At 36.9% G+C, this 18,368-nt stretch overlaps 1 protein-coding gene across 1 annotated transcript; it reads right to left on the bottom strand.

The window, feature by feature from the left end:
* Nucleotides 1–1,269: 1,269 nt before the first annotated feature.
* On the bottom strand, nucleotides 1,270–13,173 carry LOC146146840 (organic cation/carnitine transporter 2-like). Its single transcript, XM_083387829.1, has 11 exons — nucleotides 12,861–13,173; nucleotides 12,161–12,307; nucleotides 9,524–9,627; nucleotides 7,209–7,363; nucleotides 5,365–5,533; nucleotides 5,070–5,178; nucleotides 4,868–4,980; nucleotides 4,139–4,353; nucleotides 3,481–3,663; nucleotides 1,998–2,142; nucleotides 1,270–1,500 (listed from the first exon to the last, which is right to left on the bottom strand). The coding sequence occupies exons 1-11, from the start codon at nucleotides 13,086–13,088 to the stop codon at nucleotides 1,467–1,469; spliced, it is 1,602 nt and encodes a 533-aa protein (XP_083243955.1). The 5' UTR covers nucleotides 13,089–13,173; the 3' UTR covers nucleotides 1,270–1,466.
* Between the last annotated feature and the right edge of the window lie 5,195 nt (nucleotides 13,174–18,368).

Raw genomic sequence — 18,368 nt, 5'->3', positions numbered from 1 at the left:
AATGTCGCACTTTTCAAGTTCGAGTTCGAGTTTGTTGTTTTGCCCAATGTGCGCAAAAGTGTGCATGCGAAATTGCGCAAAAAATGTGTGCGTTTAGAACGGCTTTAAGGAAGAGGGCACATGCGAAAGTAAGAGTTAGGGTGGGTTAGAGTAAGAGTTTGTAGAAAGAGTCATCGTTGGACAAAGAGTTTATGAAATAGTAGGTGAAAGAGTTGGTTTAGGGAGATTTGGAGGAAAAGTTAGAGACAGAGTCGAAAGAAAATTTGGAGGAAGAATCGAAGAAAGAGTCGATAAAAGAGTTGAGTCATAGTGGTGAAAGAGTCGGAAGAAGAGTTGGAGAAAGATTTGAAGTAAAAGTCGGGAAAGGGTTGGGGAAAAAGTCGAAATTATCCTGTGCCCATTGCGTCATGTACCCCTTTCAAAGTAAAAAATAGGGCTTGTGTCAGGGCTGCGGAGTCTGACTCGGAACTCAAGGAGTCAATTTGTTTTGCTGAAGTCGAACTCGGGACTCGGGACTCGGGACTCGAGTAAGACAACGTAAAACTCTCCGAGTCCCGAGTCCGACATACGCATGCGCAGAACCAAATTTCAATTAGGTTGTAAATGTGGAATAGCATATTGTGCAACATTTTTCAGCCATGTATTGTGAGTGAATGAATTATATGTCACACCTATAAGTGGATTGCTAAATATTCACGCTATTTTAGTTACGTAAATTAGCGAAATACAGACTGTATAGCGTCAGGTCCGGACCCGGGACTCGACAAAATCTCACATTTAACCCGAGTCGGACTCGGGTTAATTTTTTTGACCGGAGTCGGACTCGTTTTTTTAACCGACCCCGCAGCCCTGGCTCGAGTTAAAAAGTGGTTAAGCCACAGTGTTGAAACAGGCCAATTTAAAAAGATTTAGCTACACGTCAAGCATTTTGCAAAATAACCAAAACATCGGTCTAAATCTAAGCCATTGGAAAAGCAAGTCAAATCATAGTCAAACAATGCATTAAAAAAATCTTAAACTTGGTACTTTCTTACTTTACAACTAAAACCGAAACGACTGGTTAACATCTATTTCATTTAGTTCCAGTATACGGAACACTACTTTGTGTTTAAGCTTTATCCGATCCGCGTGTGTATAATTTTATACTGCTTGTACATTAAAGTCGTAGTAATCTTTTGCTTTATTAAAACATGTACGATTAACAAAAATAAGTACTTGTGTTTTTTGACTAAAATGTCATAACTACAACTGGTAATAATTACTCGCATTCTTCGTAATGTCATTATGGTGTTGTCTTCATGCAGTATACAGCGTAATTGCTATGAAAATACAATATTATTTAGGTGTTTTAGTTCATGCAAAAAATACGTGATATTGTATGCGAAAGTGCTTAAATGAAAAGAGAAATGTTAATGGAAAAGCATACAAAATAGACGGATATAGTCCATCTTTCGTAAAGATTGATTTTACGTGTCAGTCCTCTTTCGCACGATCCGGTACCTGTCAAAGTTAAAATATGCAAAATTAGATCATTTTAATTAAATAATTTGCAATTATTTAGCTTCTCCCAAGTTTGCGGTATATTTCGTGCCAATGTATAATATTTATTTAACAAAATAGCAAGTAAACTCGAAGATCCCATTTTAATAAATACAAGGTAAACTAGAAACATGGCCCTCTTTTAGTAAATGGCAGATAAACTCGAAACACAGCCCCATTTACTAAGCACTTCTGATATTGATTTACAATTACAAAAAGTAGTTTCAAACATGACAATAAGGGTACGAAAGATAATTAGTAAACAACAAATAAATGCGACTTTTTTGTGAACTTAGACTAAATAATAATAATTGTTTCATCAGTTGGCGCATGTTAACTGAGTTAATCCGATGTAGTAAAAAAGCATTCAACTTTTTTAAATAATCTAAAACCTAACACTTGTGGTTGGTCAATCGGGATAACAGTAAATTACTACGTTTAACTTTAAGTGCAATTACCTGTTGTTGTTTAGAGCAACAGCTTGATTTAATGTATCGGGCAAGGGCGATTTGGAAGTTTCTGGAAGCGTTAACGTCATCAAAGCTGCTGCAATCGACAGGCCGCCCATGACGTAAAACGGAATGGAAAGGTCAATTGTTTCGCCTGGTACAAAACATTGGAAGTAAATAATTAAAAAAGGGCGAATAATACCGATATAAAGCATTTTGGCTAAATAGATTCACCGCGAAAAACTTGTTTTACTTAGAAGATATATCTCGTCCAAAGGAGATATACCTATAATAGGTTTTATTTTAGGTGCAATTTCGTTTCACCCAGCTCCGGTAAATTTGTCTGTGACAGCGTCTCAACCTAATGGGCCGACCAAAATATTCCTGGGATCTTTATAACTCACCATATTTCTGCTGTATTAGCACTGTTTTTTTAGTGCTAATACTCTTTTAAGCCTCGCCATTTCGTTTTCTTTGTCGTAACGACAAACTAATATATGTAACAAAATCCGTTAATGAGACAAACTTGTTGTTTTTTCTTGAATGTAGCGCAGCAAATGGCACACTTTCTCAATTTGCTATCACTGTGACTCTATTCAATGAGTAATAATGAGGTCTAGTTTTTGTTACTTTGTTACCAAGCTTGCGCATAGTGGTTTGTATAAAATCAATTAGGAGTATAGACATCACATTCTAAATTTATTAAAATCAATAAAAGGAAATTGTTGCCGATTGTTCTTGAGCAAGAGTGTAAGTTTTCGAATTTATATGGTGGTAAAAATATTTAAATACACTAACAATTTGTTTTAGTTTGCAATCCTTACTAATTTTTGCAATACAGATTGCTGCCTTGTTTTAAAACTAATCGATTGTTGTCAGGGAGTCAAACCGGACCCCAACCATAACTTTTAAGTGGCTCTGAACCGAAACTGAAATTTAACCGGATTCCACAAAAATATTTGAACCCGAACCGAACCTGAACCGAAGAAGTTGTTAATGAAGCAAACCGCATTTCTTGCCATTCGTTTAATAGTAAAATGCCCCAAGGTTTCAGGAAAGTTTACTTTTTTGGATTTCGAAGCCCCAAACTTAACCTATGACATGTTAAATCTTGCTATTGAACTACTTATGCCGTGTTATAATTATTAAACAAACTAAAACTTTTGTGTTATTTCGTGTGTTAAATGTTCAAATTCATGTGTTAAAGCAATCATGTTGGCTCGCATGTGTAACAGTGTAGTTCTCAGGAATTGTGGAAAACTAGCTTGTGTTATTTAGTTTCGGCAACTTGACATTTTTATTTAGTTCGCAAAAAATGAGGTCGCATGCGAATGCTGATTTAATTTGCTAAATTGGGCTCGTTTGATAAAAAGGCTGGAGAGAACTGGTATAACGAACGCCACACCGATAAAATCTGCTTAAGTTGTACAACAGCTGAACTTACCAGGATCATCTGAGTGGGCGAAAAAATAATTTTTACCAAAACGTATACCTGTGAAAATGAGGAATGGCGAGAGAGCGCTGGCCACTCTGGCGCTCATGGACGCTATTCCCATCCCCGTGTTGCGCTGCAGTGTGGGAAAGAGCTCGCCCGTGTAAAGGATGACAATGCTCATGGATGTGGTGACGAAAAACTTGCCAGTCATCGCGCAAACCGTTCCGAGGATCTCCAAAACTGCGTGAAAAGAACCAACGCTGTGACTCAATAATTTTTATTGAAGTCAGACGACGGTGCAATGAAATTCGTGCCTTGAGTGCAATTTTTGCAGCGGCATTTGCTAGTTTTTATTTCCTTTAAGGCAGATTTACTTCAGTTGTCGATTACAAAGCATCTAATTTCGGTAACTAAAAGACCATACACCAAAAGTTCCAGGCCTTTAGCCCGTTCATTAATTGTAACGTTTATTATTTAAAAAATGGTTTCAGACTAAAAGTTTGGGAAACCCTTGCTACTCGACAACCAATGTTTTGAACACCGTACTGTAGATGAAAAAACGCTTGATTGACAAAGCTCATTTCGTTGCATTAAAAAAAGTTTTAGAGTGCCTAGTCTAATAGGACAACAGTTTTTTCATCCTCCACGTTTTGAATTTTTAGTAACGATTTGCCTGTACGGCTCTTTTATGCCATGATTTGCCTTTACGACTCACGGTTCCGCATGGGCGGCGTTAGAAGGCACAAGGCCCCGCCGACGAAGGTGCACGCGGCCAGAGAATTCCTCCTTCCGACCTTGTGAAGCACAAGGAACATGGCCACGTAGGACATGATGTCGACCAGCGCGCCGAAGACGCAGTTCAGGTAAACGTCGCCGCCCAGGTTCGAAACGTTTAGGCTCAGAGTGTAGAAGGAAAGGAAGGTCACGTTCCTGTGACAAATGTGATATGTACAAGGTTTGCAATGTTTCATGTAAAAAGTAAATATAGGAATCAGCTGGCACTGTATAAAAAAACAAATTGTATTGAGTTATCGTCAAGCTTTCGCACAACCGTGCTTCATTAGGTCAAAGTGGGGTTTATACTTTGAAAGAATATCCTAAGGAAAATAGTATGTTGGCAGGTTAAAATTTTTACCCTGAACAAATTAGGGCTTAAACGTATAGTTTACAAGTAGACTGCAATTTCAAGCTAAATTATTTGTTCTTGGTAGTGAGGTATATGGTTTCAAATCGAACCACTCTCCCGTTGCCCAAACAATCAAGTATCAGTGTCTGAAAAAAACAAGAAGATTGGGACAATAATTTTTTAAAGAATAAAACTATAGTTATTAGCTTTCCATCTTATAAACTTAAACATTATTAAACCTAAGGGAATCCAGTACCGCATCATGTATAGACAAGCAAAAAAACGGTAACGCTTATACTATAAAGGGGTTTGACTTACCACAAAAAACACATCATAAGCATACGGCCCCGCAACACCCGATTGGTGCACAAAAGACTTCCAGAACTTTCGCGGGAATTTGGTTTAATCTCCTCAACAACTGTATCCGGTTCCTGTTAAGGAGAACGGCATTTCAATATTTGTATTTAGACTTAAAGTATTTTGATAGATGATTATGTATTTTCGATATGTATCACTCTACCTTTTGATGCTTTATTTCGTTTTCATATTCGTCCAGGAGAACTTCGTCTTTAGTTTGTCCCGGTTGCCTATTTTTCTGAGATGACCACATCGGAGATTCCTTGATTATCCTGACGTTTGACAATAAATTAGCTTTATGGTTAAAACATAAAAAAAAACTTACAATAAAACGTTATATCAAGCAACATAATCTTATTTTTATAATTGTTGTTTCAATGTTACACGTTGTAAATAAAACGTTTGTTGTGTTCAGAGAATAATTACATGAAAATGTGCAAGCATTACAATGTGCTTACCACAGCACTGGCATATAAACCAGAGTAGAAATGGCAACAACACGTAGCAGCCATCTCCAGTCACGGACGAAATAAGCGACCAAGGGAACAATTAAGCTGCCCAGTCCAAAGGAAAGATTGATTGTTAGCGCAGCGAACGACCTTCTATGACAAGGCACCGATTCCTGTCCTGTAGCATACGTCGCAGTTGAATTACACATAAACACATACAGAAAAAGCGTATCCAGAGATCCCTATAAGGCAGGGGTTCCCAACCTGTGGTACGCGTACCACTATTGGTACGCGAAGGTTTTTCAGGTGGTTAGCGAGTAGCTTCCGTTTTTTCACAAAAACTTGATTCACAACTTTATATTTTGTTTATCCTTTTTCCGGAAGCCTATTCATAGTTATGTAACTATCCCGATGTTTCGTACCATTATGATCTTCAAAATACAGGTCATGTCGATTGCTAACAAGGAGGAGCACAGTTGCTTTAAATACCGTACAGCGCTGTGGGGCAGTGGGCCCTAGGGTTGCGCCAAGCATTTCTTAAGTGGGCGCAAGCTCTACCTTTAAATATTTACCTTTTTATTATGATTTTATCAGTTCCATATTGTGTTAGTTATTAAATCTGCTTGTATGCCGCCCTATGTATAACATCAAAATTACACATGTTTAGAAAATAAACTGAAGAAAAATGATTCATAATTTTTCGATTTGCGAACTTTGAGGCTACTTATGTTTTATTATAGTTTCTCGAATTTTAGGACAATATTTGCTACTTGTTCAGTCACAACAGTATGATATGGTTGACAAAGATCTAAGTTGTGCACCATGCCACCCTCTCTCCACAAACTGTGTTTTGTCAATTTTAACAACAAAACTAGGAAAACATTTTGCGCTTCACGCAAACTACAAAATACTTTTTTTTGCGCATCCCTTGTTGGGGGTAACTCAGACTTTTTGCGCCAAGTTTTAATGTTATTTGCAGTAAATAGCCTTTGCATTGTGTGTCATCGCACTTGTTAAAACACGATTACCTCAATGTTTTAAATTTTACAACATGTCTATCAAAATCAGCTCGATGTAAACCAATATATCGAGAACGAGCAGCTTTTGTGTGTCTCCCAAATAAAAGTTTATCCAATACGAACGAAAAAAACGCTATTTTTTTGCGCTTTGCGCCACGAAGAGTTAACTATTTTATTTTCATGCTGTCGGATTGATATGTATTTGAAAAATACCGCTTCTCCTTTAGTATTATTGTTTAATATCTAAGGGGGTACAAGACACAGGACAATTACCAAAAGGAGGGCGCGGTAGAAAAAAGGTTAAGAACAATTGTTTTAAAAGAAGTGGTACGCGTGGCAGTTCAGAGCGTCCAAGTGGCACGAGATCGTAAAAAGGTTGGCAACCCCTGCTATAAGGTGTACAGCAATGCCAACCTGTTCACGCTTGAAATTTGGTTGCGAAGGTGAAAAGTCTGATATAGCTAGTGGGATTTAACAATGAGCCAGGATAAACGGTTCGATAGAGCATAAAAACAAAAGGGGTGTAAATGGAAATACTTAGTTTTTTTAGTTTCATTATATTTTATTTTAATTCTGTTACTTCACAAGATGAATGTGATTCAATAGGACTCTAATTAAGCCTTAAACTATTTATATACACCAGCACGTTCAATATAAAGTATATCTGAACAGCTGGAACGTTGTCAAAAGTCAAGTTTTATAGTTAAGGCTATAAAGTGTCGTATTGTGGCAAAACTTAAATCTTATGAATTGCAAGTTAAAGCTTGAAACGATGAACATCCTGCATTTTATCTGTTATTTAAGCTTGAAAACATATCGGAATACTGTTTTTACCGAGAACAAAAGAAGTGGTGTACACAAGAATGTGCAAGATTCCCGTGATTGTAATCGCGATTAGATAGAAGATGTAGCTTGTTGCGAAAGACAGGATCAGAATGATGATTCCGCCAAGAAAAAAGCCGAGGCGAACCACTAGACGGCGGCCGAACCTGCGTGTAACATCAGATGTGGTTAAGCAGTGTTTGTGTTTAAGGTGTTTTGTGTGACCGAAACGGTCCCCAAAATTTATCCAGCGGTTTCCCAAATTTTGGACTTGCAACTTTTTGGTATTTAAATGAAACACTTGCGGTCTCTTGAAACTACTTAGCGGTCACCCCAACCAAACCTTAAAAAAACCTGTGGTTAAGCATGATGATTGAAAAACGATTGACAGTTCCCCGGCAATACGGAATTTTAAGAACATCTTAAACTAATTTCAGCTATCCCTGAAGATGGAGCTTGATAAAAATTTGACACAGTAAGAAAAACTACTTAGCCTACATTAGAGACGCATGTTCCACCCAATCCTCAACTAAACACCAAACCAAGTGTAAATAGTATTACAAGTGTCATCCAATGAAAAATTGTTTGAAAGCTATTAGAACATCACGTCTCTGACTACTTTAAAATTTTCAAATTACGTATAAAAAAGCTGTAACTCTTCTGTTTATAACCGGAATCGATTGTGATTGGTTGAAATGCTCACTATATTATGTGCGGGTTTCGTTACGGTTATAGATTAGCAAAGACAACCCTCGACGCTTCCTATATGTTTTTTATGATCAAATCGGTAAAAGATACAATATATGTGTGCTTATTTAAATTCTAGAAAGCTCGCAAATTATAAAATCAAGTACGGTAAACTGTTTTTGATCCAACCCTGTTGAAGCTAATTTAATGATAACAAACGTACCGATTTGGGAATAAAATGGTGTTGATTTTTAAAATGCAGAAATGCATCCTATAGGTTAGGTTTTATCCCATTTTGAAGTTATAGATCAAACACGAGTTTACACAAGAAGTCACCCTTAAACGATTTTACTCCGTAAGCCAGCCTGAACGTTCTTTGAGGTTATTACATGTGTGTGAATGGTTCAGTACCAGCAAATATAGGCATTTCCGTTTGAGCCGGTGGATTTTTAGTCGACTAAGAAAATATCTTGCCAGCCAAGTAAGCGTATCGTTAGTTATGGTCCTGGTGGAGACAACCCCCTCCTTGTAAATCTTGCGATTCTAACATCGAATGACGTTTGCTTTTATTGTTTGTTTTGTTTTCAAAAACAGTTGCATTAAAAGCTTGAACTGTATTTGGACATTTCTTACACTACGCTAAAGGCACAATTTTGTCGTTCAAAGTTTATTATACGTTTTTCCTCTTTAATTTTAAAGGTTAGAGGTTTCTGCAATGAAGTGCACCTGCAGCCTGTACATTACATACAACTGGAGGGCATGCCCCGCAAACTCACAGTTTTCAAGGTGTTTTTGTATGCGTTTGGCGGAGTTTACCTTTGTCATACGTAGGCGAGTTTTTCAGTGAACAACGTTAAAACAACAGCCCCGGGCGGGTGCTTCTGTGTTTATTTTGTTTTCAAACGGAACACTGCACAGCGGAAACGTTGCAGCACTAGCAATCGAGCAACAAGAATAACTGTTTGTGCTTTGCACCAAACCACAACATTTGGATAGAAAAACCACAACATTTTAATACATGCGTGGAGACGTACTGCGAACGCTTAATCAATGTTGTCAGTTAGTCACGTAACAAAGCTACACAAAAAGTCTAAAATTAGTGTCAAGAGTGCTTTTAATTAGTGTCGAAAGTGCTTTTCACATCACTGTAATGTTTAAATGTTATTGTATTTGCTGGGGTACACATTTCAAAAGTTACAGCATTACTCAAATTATTCTTAATAGAAACATTGAGTTTTTATAGCAGTTTTTCAACATATATGGAGATTAAATGCGAGAATTGTCTTTTGTTTTAGTCCTTTTTAAGTGAAAGGATTATGGTTCACCAAAGCTTCACTGTTATTCTTAAGATTATGGTCTTCGGGTCTTAAAAAAAAAACGTTCTCATATGAAGTTGAAAAACACTATAGTACAGTACAAAACTATTGGTTTAACCAGTTTGTTTACTTCTCAATTAATTAAAAAATTCCAACATAGTTTAGAAGACGCAAATTTATTTACGCCTCTTGATTATTTTATAAAATATTGAAGTTGTAAAAAGTACCCACGCATTGTGCTATGCAGCGGAAGACCTAAATCAAAATTTTATTCATTCTTATTTTTATCACTGAAAATGACGATTGCTAAAAATGTTAACGTACTTATCGGACAATGTTCCTCCAAAGAAGCTTCCTATCATGATACCGATCATGAAAAGACACTGGATAGTCGGACGTTTCCAACCGGAGTCACACACAAGGTTAAACTGTAAAGCAGGGTAAAAACTAACAATCAGTCGGCAATACTTGTAACATATCACAATTCCCAATAATTTCAAGTTAATGGTAACTGAGCGTTATACATGTTGGTAAATTTTTTTTGCTCAGGTTTCGCATGTTAATTGCACAATTAAACACGATTCATGATAAACTTTCGCAATACATTGGAGTTGGACATGTTTGTTTTAATTCAGCCTAAATTGATGGTAGACCTGGCGAACGGCTGCAGTTGGCTGCAACCCGCAACCCCAATACAAAAACTGTCGAACGTATTATGTGAGTCGAAGGAAAACAGAGAGTTTGTACTTTTGGATTTACGTTTAAATGAGTAGTGGCTGGCATTTTTGGTCTTCACAGTTATCTTACTGAAATAAAATGCTATTTTCGCCTTCCTAAACACAGGTATATTTCGGTATCTTAAACCCGGCCTAAAACAGTGGAACACTTTGAACTTAACTTTCTATTAATTCAATATGTTTTTTATAACAAATATAATATTAAATGGCCCTAACATAATATTCAATTCAAGTTTTTTTTTCAAAGTCTTGTTTGAAAATTGCATGCCGTTTTGGATAAATATTGCGCATTCGGTTGGTCTATTTTTGCAAAGCTAAGCAAAACATTTAAAAGTTACGCTTGGCGAAACACAACTCCGTTTTGAGATGTTGGTTGCCATTGACAGTTGATTGTACCAGAATTAGGCCAAGCATCGATTTACCGCTAGCTTAGCAACTGCGCCACACAAACGTCACGGCTCGCAGTGGGTTTGTGCGTTGAGGAAAATAGCACTAAACGGCGAAGAATGCACGGCGTGGCTTACAGCTAATGCTTTAAGCCTGTGTTTCTCAACCTCTTTTCGCGGCCACCTAATTATTAAGCCTAAGCATAGCAGCAAATCTTTGGCGACCTGATGATTCTCTTCACTGAACTTAATTTAAGCGAACAAACCAAATTTCGGGGAAATCTCGCTCAGAACCAATCCTAATAAATCTAACGATTTGAACTACTGCAATCGGCGACCCAAGAGACTTAAACGGTGACCCATTTTCGAAAAAACACCACTATAGACCGATATCCTGAATTTCAATTCAAAAATCCATCGCCATGGGAAAATTATTTTTACATTTTTGGGATCACTGTTGCTCCATTATTGGCTTGTTTATCTCACAATTATCAGTTTTCGAGTATTTAAAGGCGTGGTAGCCTATCACCTTCGTCCTTCGTACATGTCACCTGTAGAGTTTCGAAACAAACATTTAGCAGCATATTGCGCAGCAAACAAACTCGTCAACTTAAATTATTTTGTTTTACTTTAAGCGAAACACGACAAGCTGAAATTTCGTGTGAGATTCTCATGCCCTGACAGGATGCATTAAATAGGTGAGTGTCCTATAGTTTGAGCGTGTGAAACTGCCAAATGTTGTCCCCATGTTCAGGATAACTGATTATGAAAATTCTCAGGAGAATAAAACTTAGCAAGGAATCGATCACAGCAAGACTGACAGTAGATTACAAAATCTATTACTAGATTTCGCAAACTACTCGTGCATAATCACCGGCCGAAATTTTAATACTACACGTAATAACGTTTCAGTCTGTAATAGCTGTAGCTGCCGCAGCATTAATTAAAACCAGGTATGGTTTTGAATTGTGTCAGCTGTTTGCTGCTTCGACGACAGACCGAATTACCTTAACAACCTAAATATAACAGCGGCCATCAGTCACTTAAAGCATTCGAGGAGACTTAAAATGACCGTGCGTACAACGTCCGATTTTACAAAAAGCATTTTCGCCTTGCTGTGTTAAGCGGACTGCTTGTCAAATATCGGTGAAATATTTATGAACTTCTGAGCATGGCCTGTGAACCCCGCCCTTTGTACTAATGACACCCCAAGTTAACGCTTTTACGTATTGCATCCTGTACTTAGTTACACTATACACGAATATATAGCGTAGCTTGATAATGTCCAAGTCAAACACATTAACCGATGACGATACAAGTTAGTATCAAAACGTCTGGTTCAAGATGATGTGGATTTACTCGACTTATCTGGCTCTGACATTCATTGTTATGTAGCATATTGTATGTCTTAGAATGTACCTAGGCATTATATCTATCAACTTTGCACAAATGTCGGCTATAAGTTATACAATAGGACCAAACCGGCGACAACTGCGCGGTTTCACCACATTACGGTTAAAGTGTAGTAGACCTCTAGATCGAAATCGGATAGGACAAGGGACTAGATTGGATGGTCGAATTAGATATGGACAATCTGTCGCCTCACATTTGGCCTCGAAAGGCAACTTGAACACTTCAACGGTTAATACCATACGGAAATTCGATGCATAGGCGTATTTCGTATTTTTTACATTCTTTTACAAGCTTTTCATTGCGAGTTAAGAGCGAATGGTTTTATGAATCTAAATTCTAAACAATAAATAATTCCGGTATCTAAAATTCTTTGGCAAATATGAAAGTCTCTATCCAAACATTTTTTAAGGAACCACAAAACTAACCTGGGACACTACAGTCTCTCCATGTGTTTGTTCGTAATACATTTTGGCGCAACTCGTGGTTGTATTGACTTGTGACGTCAGGTTGTGACGTAATGCGACGCACTGGTTGCTTGACAATGACTGGTTCCAACCGCCATCCAATTCGACCTGGTAAAACAAGCGTGAAATTAGTTTGTCTAAAGATTGATGAAATTGGATTTCTTAGCGTTTCAGGAAAATATTTTCAGACAGGCAAAGAACGCGAAAACATAACGTTGCTATTAAAGTTGAAGTTTCAACGAATATTGTCACTTATATAATCATCTAACTAATAAAGTTATGTTTTACTTTAGCTGTTTAAGCCATTTGCAAGTGGCACGTAAACGAAAGACCGTTTTCATGAACTGTTACTCACACTTGGATACCGACTACTATATAAGGATTTCCAATAAGATAAAATAAATTGTATGGATACCCTAAACCAGTTTGCAGGACGGTTAGTTCGCTGTATATTTTAGGTTTCATCTCGTACTATGAAGGCCGTGTTTGTTGCTTCGATATGCATTTTATGTCATTTGCTTTCTATGTGCTTTGCTTAAAATAAAACATGTTTTGGTATTCATAACTGTAAGTTTCAATCTACCAATTAAGACATAAACGTAAGATAGATAGACAAAGTCATTTTCAACGCCTAAAAAAACACACAGCCATCCATACGCACCGTTTCGTTTTCTGCGCCACACCAATGCTTCGGGGTAAGGTAGAGGAAATTGGGCAAAAATATAACATAGGACAGCGTTGTAACAGGTAAAATGAGCAGCAGGAGTGTTTTGAAAGATGGATTTTCTTTGGGCTTCGAACTGGCGACAGAAATGTCTGATTTGGTTGCCTCATCATCTTTTAGCATTGCAATTTTCGTTTCATTGTTTTCTAAATCCTGGTTTGCCATCGTCTTTAATATTTTACTGTTTGAACAAATGTCCACTGTATAATAGCCGGGCAAACGTAAAGGAATTTAGCAAACCAAAAAGTCGGCCTACCAAGTTTTTTTTGCTAAAAAATAGAATAACCACTAAGTAACATTCAGTTTATAGCTAACCTTTTAAGATTTGATTTGTACACGCCACAACAGTTACACTTTGGTCATTCAGCAACCATGGATTATATAACCAAGAAGTCGGCCTACCAAGTTATTTCGCCAATAAGTAAACCAACCTGCAATATACATTACCCATCAAGTAAAAGTTTAGCTTTATAGTTCACTTTTATTGATTCGGTTGTACACGACACAACACTAACATTGCGTTGATCACACAGAAAGTCAGTAAACGATGGTGTTTCATATTAAGTAAGTTATGCCCTTTTGGTGGTGAAAGAACCTGTGGATAAAGGATTCGGCCATTCACAAATGCACATTGAGCACACAAATCAAAAGGGTTTTCTGCCATTATTAACTGAGTATAAGGCTTTTACAATTTCATCATATGCAAAAACATGGAAAAATCGTTGAACGACAAGCAGAAAAATATAATAAATTTTGTACTAAAAAACCCTAAAAGCTAATATCAATGTATTGCAAAGCAACTTTAATTAGTCATAAAGTAAAAAAATATTGGGATTATTTATTGCGACTCACTGCTCAAGCAAAAAGCAAGCCTGCCTTAAGTGTCTTCCGGCTATTTCGTTTGACAACTGCATGTGTTAATAAGACGGAGTATAACAAGTACTGGTCTTCTATCTTCTAAAACCCGCACTAAATGACGATAAAAATATGGCACTGTCTGCTTTACGCACATAAACTATTTCCAAAAAGTGTCCGATAACATTCTGTTTGACTGGTACAAAAAAACTTACTGTAGTAACTGTCAAATTACTAGGAAGCTAACAAAGTGACCAAATAATTTTGCCCATGTACGGCCCAGCAAATGGACAGTGCGCACCGCTTAATGAGAAACAAACGCTTGGGACCTTGCGTGCATGACCAAAACCAATATCAAAGTCCAGAAAGAAGTAGGTTACCTACTTCTGCGTGGACTTTGACAACCTCCGATCATTGTCTCACATAAAGTGTTTTGTCTACCAGGTTCTAAGACTTGTCTGCTGAAACCGTACACAAAAATGAATTTAAAAACAATGCCAAAACCGCTAGTCGCAAATATGTATTTTCGTTTAAAGTAGAAAATAGAAATTATAACGACCAGCCTCAATGATTTTTTACTTGCCGTATTGTTTTCCAGACCAAACGTAAGGCATAAAAACTGCTCGCCTATACGAGTACCACTAACTGTACATTTACCATACGCTGAAAACCATTGCTTTAATACAACACATTTCCTAATACAGGCAAGAATGTATATCGAAATGAAAGCAAGACAATGTAATCGATACGCGTTGAAAAAAGTAGGTCAACATAAAAGAAGGAAACAATATCAGCAAAATTAAAGCGTGATATGGACAGTTTTATGTTTAATGATCTTCTACTTAAGTTATCTGTTTGCATGGGAATAATGCGAAGCTATATTTTACATAAGGAAAACTAGAAAGCTGTTGTTAATACTATTCAAAAGCCAAAGGGATAATGAGATTTTCCAACTGTTGGACACTGGCATTGGGAAAATCTAATATTCTTTTGCGGGGGCAAACTAAATCCAAACTAAACCAAACATCGGTAAACTACTGCATTTGACATGTAACTTTTTTCTTTCAAGATTAATATAAAAAAACTATAAGAGGTAACACCAATTAAATTATGTTTCTGTTTATCTATGTTTCGTTTATTATAAATAATTCAATTTTGACAAAACATTGATTTTGATAGAACACCGCATTGAACTATTTTACTTTATGATAAAATTTTGCAGTGTGAATGCTCCAAATGTCCAAACTACATCAAATATCAATGATATTTATTATTTGTTTCCATATTTTTACATTCAGTTGTGGTTTACAGAGTCCACTTTCACGTAATGGTAAACTGTAACCTCTTTTATAAACCTTTATTCGTTGTAGGCGACTCTTTCAATAAATACTTGAATTTAGAAATTCGGCACGCGTTTCTGAAAATTTTGCTAACCGCTTGACTAGACAATGCGTAGTAGTTTACTATAAACAGTATACGTACAATTCGTATAGTAGCCCACAATAGTCGTTTAGTTAAGTAATACAACATAACGACTGTTGTTTTCCGCTGATAATAATCCTCGAAACATCTTTTGACTTAATTTTAAGTCGATTTACACGGACGAATTTGCGATGGATCGTAGTTTTATCAACATACGATTTCTAGCCACGGTTTTGACTTCTATACGTTGATCCGCAAACTTGTTCACGTCATGTAAATAATTTAGGGCCTAGTTACAGTCGTCAATTTAGAAAGGTTTTTACCTTAACCCTGCAATTTCTGCTTGGTAAAACATTTCAAGCTGGGTAACTACGAGTTCCATTGAAGACCGTTTTTCTACATTTTTACTGATAATAAGGGAATAAGCAGCTTTTTTTCGAACAGCTTCTCCACGCATTGAAAGAACTGAATTGTTGTGTATTGAACCATGAATGCCGCCATCTAAGCACAAAGGCTACCGGTGCCTAAATAAATACGAGGTACCTTGACCAAACTAAACCTAGCTAGTGTCTAACTATTTACACTGCGGAAGATAAATCTTAAAGAACTCGCCCAAAATCGACAAAATTAGTACAAAGGCTCTGTTATTATTCTCCAATTCATACGCATTCATACGCTGCTGAGTATTTCAAAGCATCGGTGCACAACAATGCAATGCAAAACGTGCTACCCAGAGGATGTACACAACAACAGAGCGGAAGCAACTAAACCATCACAAATTCGCTTATGACGCTACATTATCTAGGGCGCTAGGTAGTAGTGACTGGTAAAAAAAGATACTTAACTTAAAGGCTAGGTTCTGGATGTCCCAAATGCGAAGCCTAACAAACATTTCCTAAATAATTTGTATCTATGTTTAATAGGTGACAGTTTACCATACAAAGACCATTATATATATTTTAAAGTCAACAATATTATTTTGCCTAAACGAATATACATATCAAAAATAAACATAGAGGTGACTAGGTGAGCATAAATTTCTAGCAATTTACAGCTGATGTATTGTGCAAACACATATAATATATTCGTAATTCAATGTAATTTGAAACCAAAAAAAGACAATAATTTAAACAGTTATGTATGTCAAAGTAACATCAGAATGGCCTGCGATGGCTATACCTTTTCGAACAGTGATATACAGCAACTACAGTAACACATTTTGACGCTGTTCTACAATCCTACCACAACGAACATTTGGGTTAGGGTGCGGGTTGGGGTTTGGGTTTTGGTAGGTTAAGCAATATTATTAAACAGTACTACTTGACCCATCCTTACCCAAACATTATCAAAAACCCTAACCAATATATTGCCTTTGCTTTAAGAAATGTTTCAACGCTGTGGTAGGATTCTAGCCCAGCGCCCACATTTTCTTATCGTCGGTTCCAAGTGCAAATGCAAAACGGAAGCCTAAACTCAACGGAAAAGACAACCAACGATGTCAACCCGACAGTAGCAGTATAACTAAAACGACTGATACCAGCAATCACTTTCTAGTGATGCGAAATTTCTTAATAGACTGCGAAACGTCTCAGGTTTCCTAAAAGTAATGCTGCCTACTGACTAGTAACGACAGACGCTCTTTTGGAATACGCAGCATATTATAGGTAGCTGGCTGAACCAAGCCCTGCTGTCTGAGCCAGGCTCGTATTACTGATGTGACAAGTAGGCTTGGCTTTTCCCCTCCAGGCTTATTTAGGCGCCTGTTGGATACATCGAGGAAACAGGACGCTTGCGCTCAGCCAGCTGCATTCGTTTGATTGGCAGTCGCTACCCGATAAACTTGAACAAAAACCCACAGTAAACTGTTAACAACCAACTTTTATTGCATGTAATGAATTACATGTGCGTGAGATTACAACGCTGCTAATCTCTGGAAAAGTAGCGAATTACTAGCGTGTTTGTAACTTTGTTGAAGTTAGGCGTTTGTGAAGCGAAACATCGTTCAAATGTAGTGAAATACGTTTCACTACCTAACTGTTTGCTATCCTTATGTTTTACACTTTTGAAAGTAAATTAGTGGTAGTCTTGTTGTTATTTTCCGATTGTGTTTTAACACTTCTGATTTTTAAATTGCTGTTGAAAAGTTGATGCATATTGCTTCCACTGGATTTCTATAGCTTAACGCAAATCCAATGCACAGCGTTTAAATGCTTCAATTTTGATTAAGCTACTAGTCGTTTTCCTATATGGTCACTATCTTACTATGTGATCCGACATAGCGATAAATGTTCGAGTTATGCTGGATTGGAGCCTATCGAGTCATTTTAATAATACAAGACGCGCCCTGTTTACGCAAAAAACACTAGCTAAAAACGACTCAAGTTAAAACACTAATAAAAGGGTCGATTACTGAAAGCGTTCGTTCAATTTCTGACATGTGTTTTTAATCTGACTTAAGTGAGTGTTAATTTGTCGCTTTTTTTTTCTGACCCATCATTATGTTTTTATCGCGCATTTTTAACCTAATTTAAAAAGAATGAGATAGCATGGTAGGTAATTGTCCACTCTAGACTTATTTCACTTAACTTGGCATCATTTTAGCCAAGCTTTTAAACTTTAAATTAAACCAACGACGTCGTGCTGAGAGTTTATTGATTGAGAAATGAAAAATTCAATTTTACTCTGGCAATAAAATTATGAAATAATATTGGTTAGCAAGTTCTATTTATTTCTTCGGTAATTTGGTATCGGCAACAGTCTAAGTTTAAAACAACGATAATTTATTTCTTTTGTATATCTTTTGTAATTCAGGTTTACCTTATTTAAAAGCCTTAAGTTAGCGAGGTCTAGTACTAAAAGCGAACCAAATTTTCGCACACAAGTCTAAAGTTTGTAGTTAGAATCAGGTTACCGCTAGAAGTCGTAATAGTGTTATATTTACCACAGAATCTGTTGTTTAGTGTTTTTATAAGGTTAATTAAATTAAAAAAATTATATTCTTACAAAAGTGGGCGCCATAAATGAGACATACGATTAAAATGAACCGAGGATAGTAAATCAACGGTGTTCACCTGCGGTCGAACGGCCGCATGCGGCCGTCGAATAATTGTTATGCGCCGTTAACACGTATTTTAATAAGCATGTGTTGACGGCCGTGCCCGTGCTGGC

This window comes from Ascidiella aspersa, chromosome 4 (genome assembly GCF_963924565.1).
Source record: "Ascidiella aspersa chromosome 4, kaAscAspe10.2, whole genome shotgun sequence".
Classification (NCBI taxonomy): Eukaryota; Metazoa; Chordata; class Ascidiacea; order Phlebobranchia; family Ascidiidae; genus Ascidiella; species Ascidiella aspersa.
The sequence above is the reverse complement of the archived record's forward strand: the minus strand, read 5'-3'. Positions and strand labels throughout refer to the sequence as shown.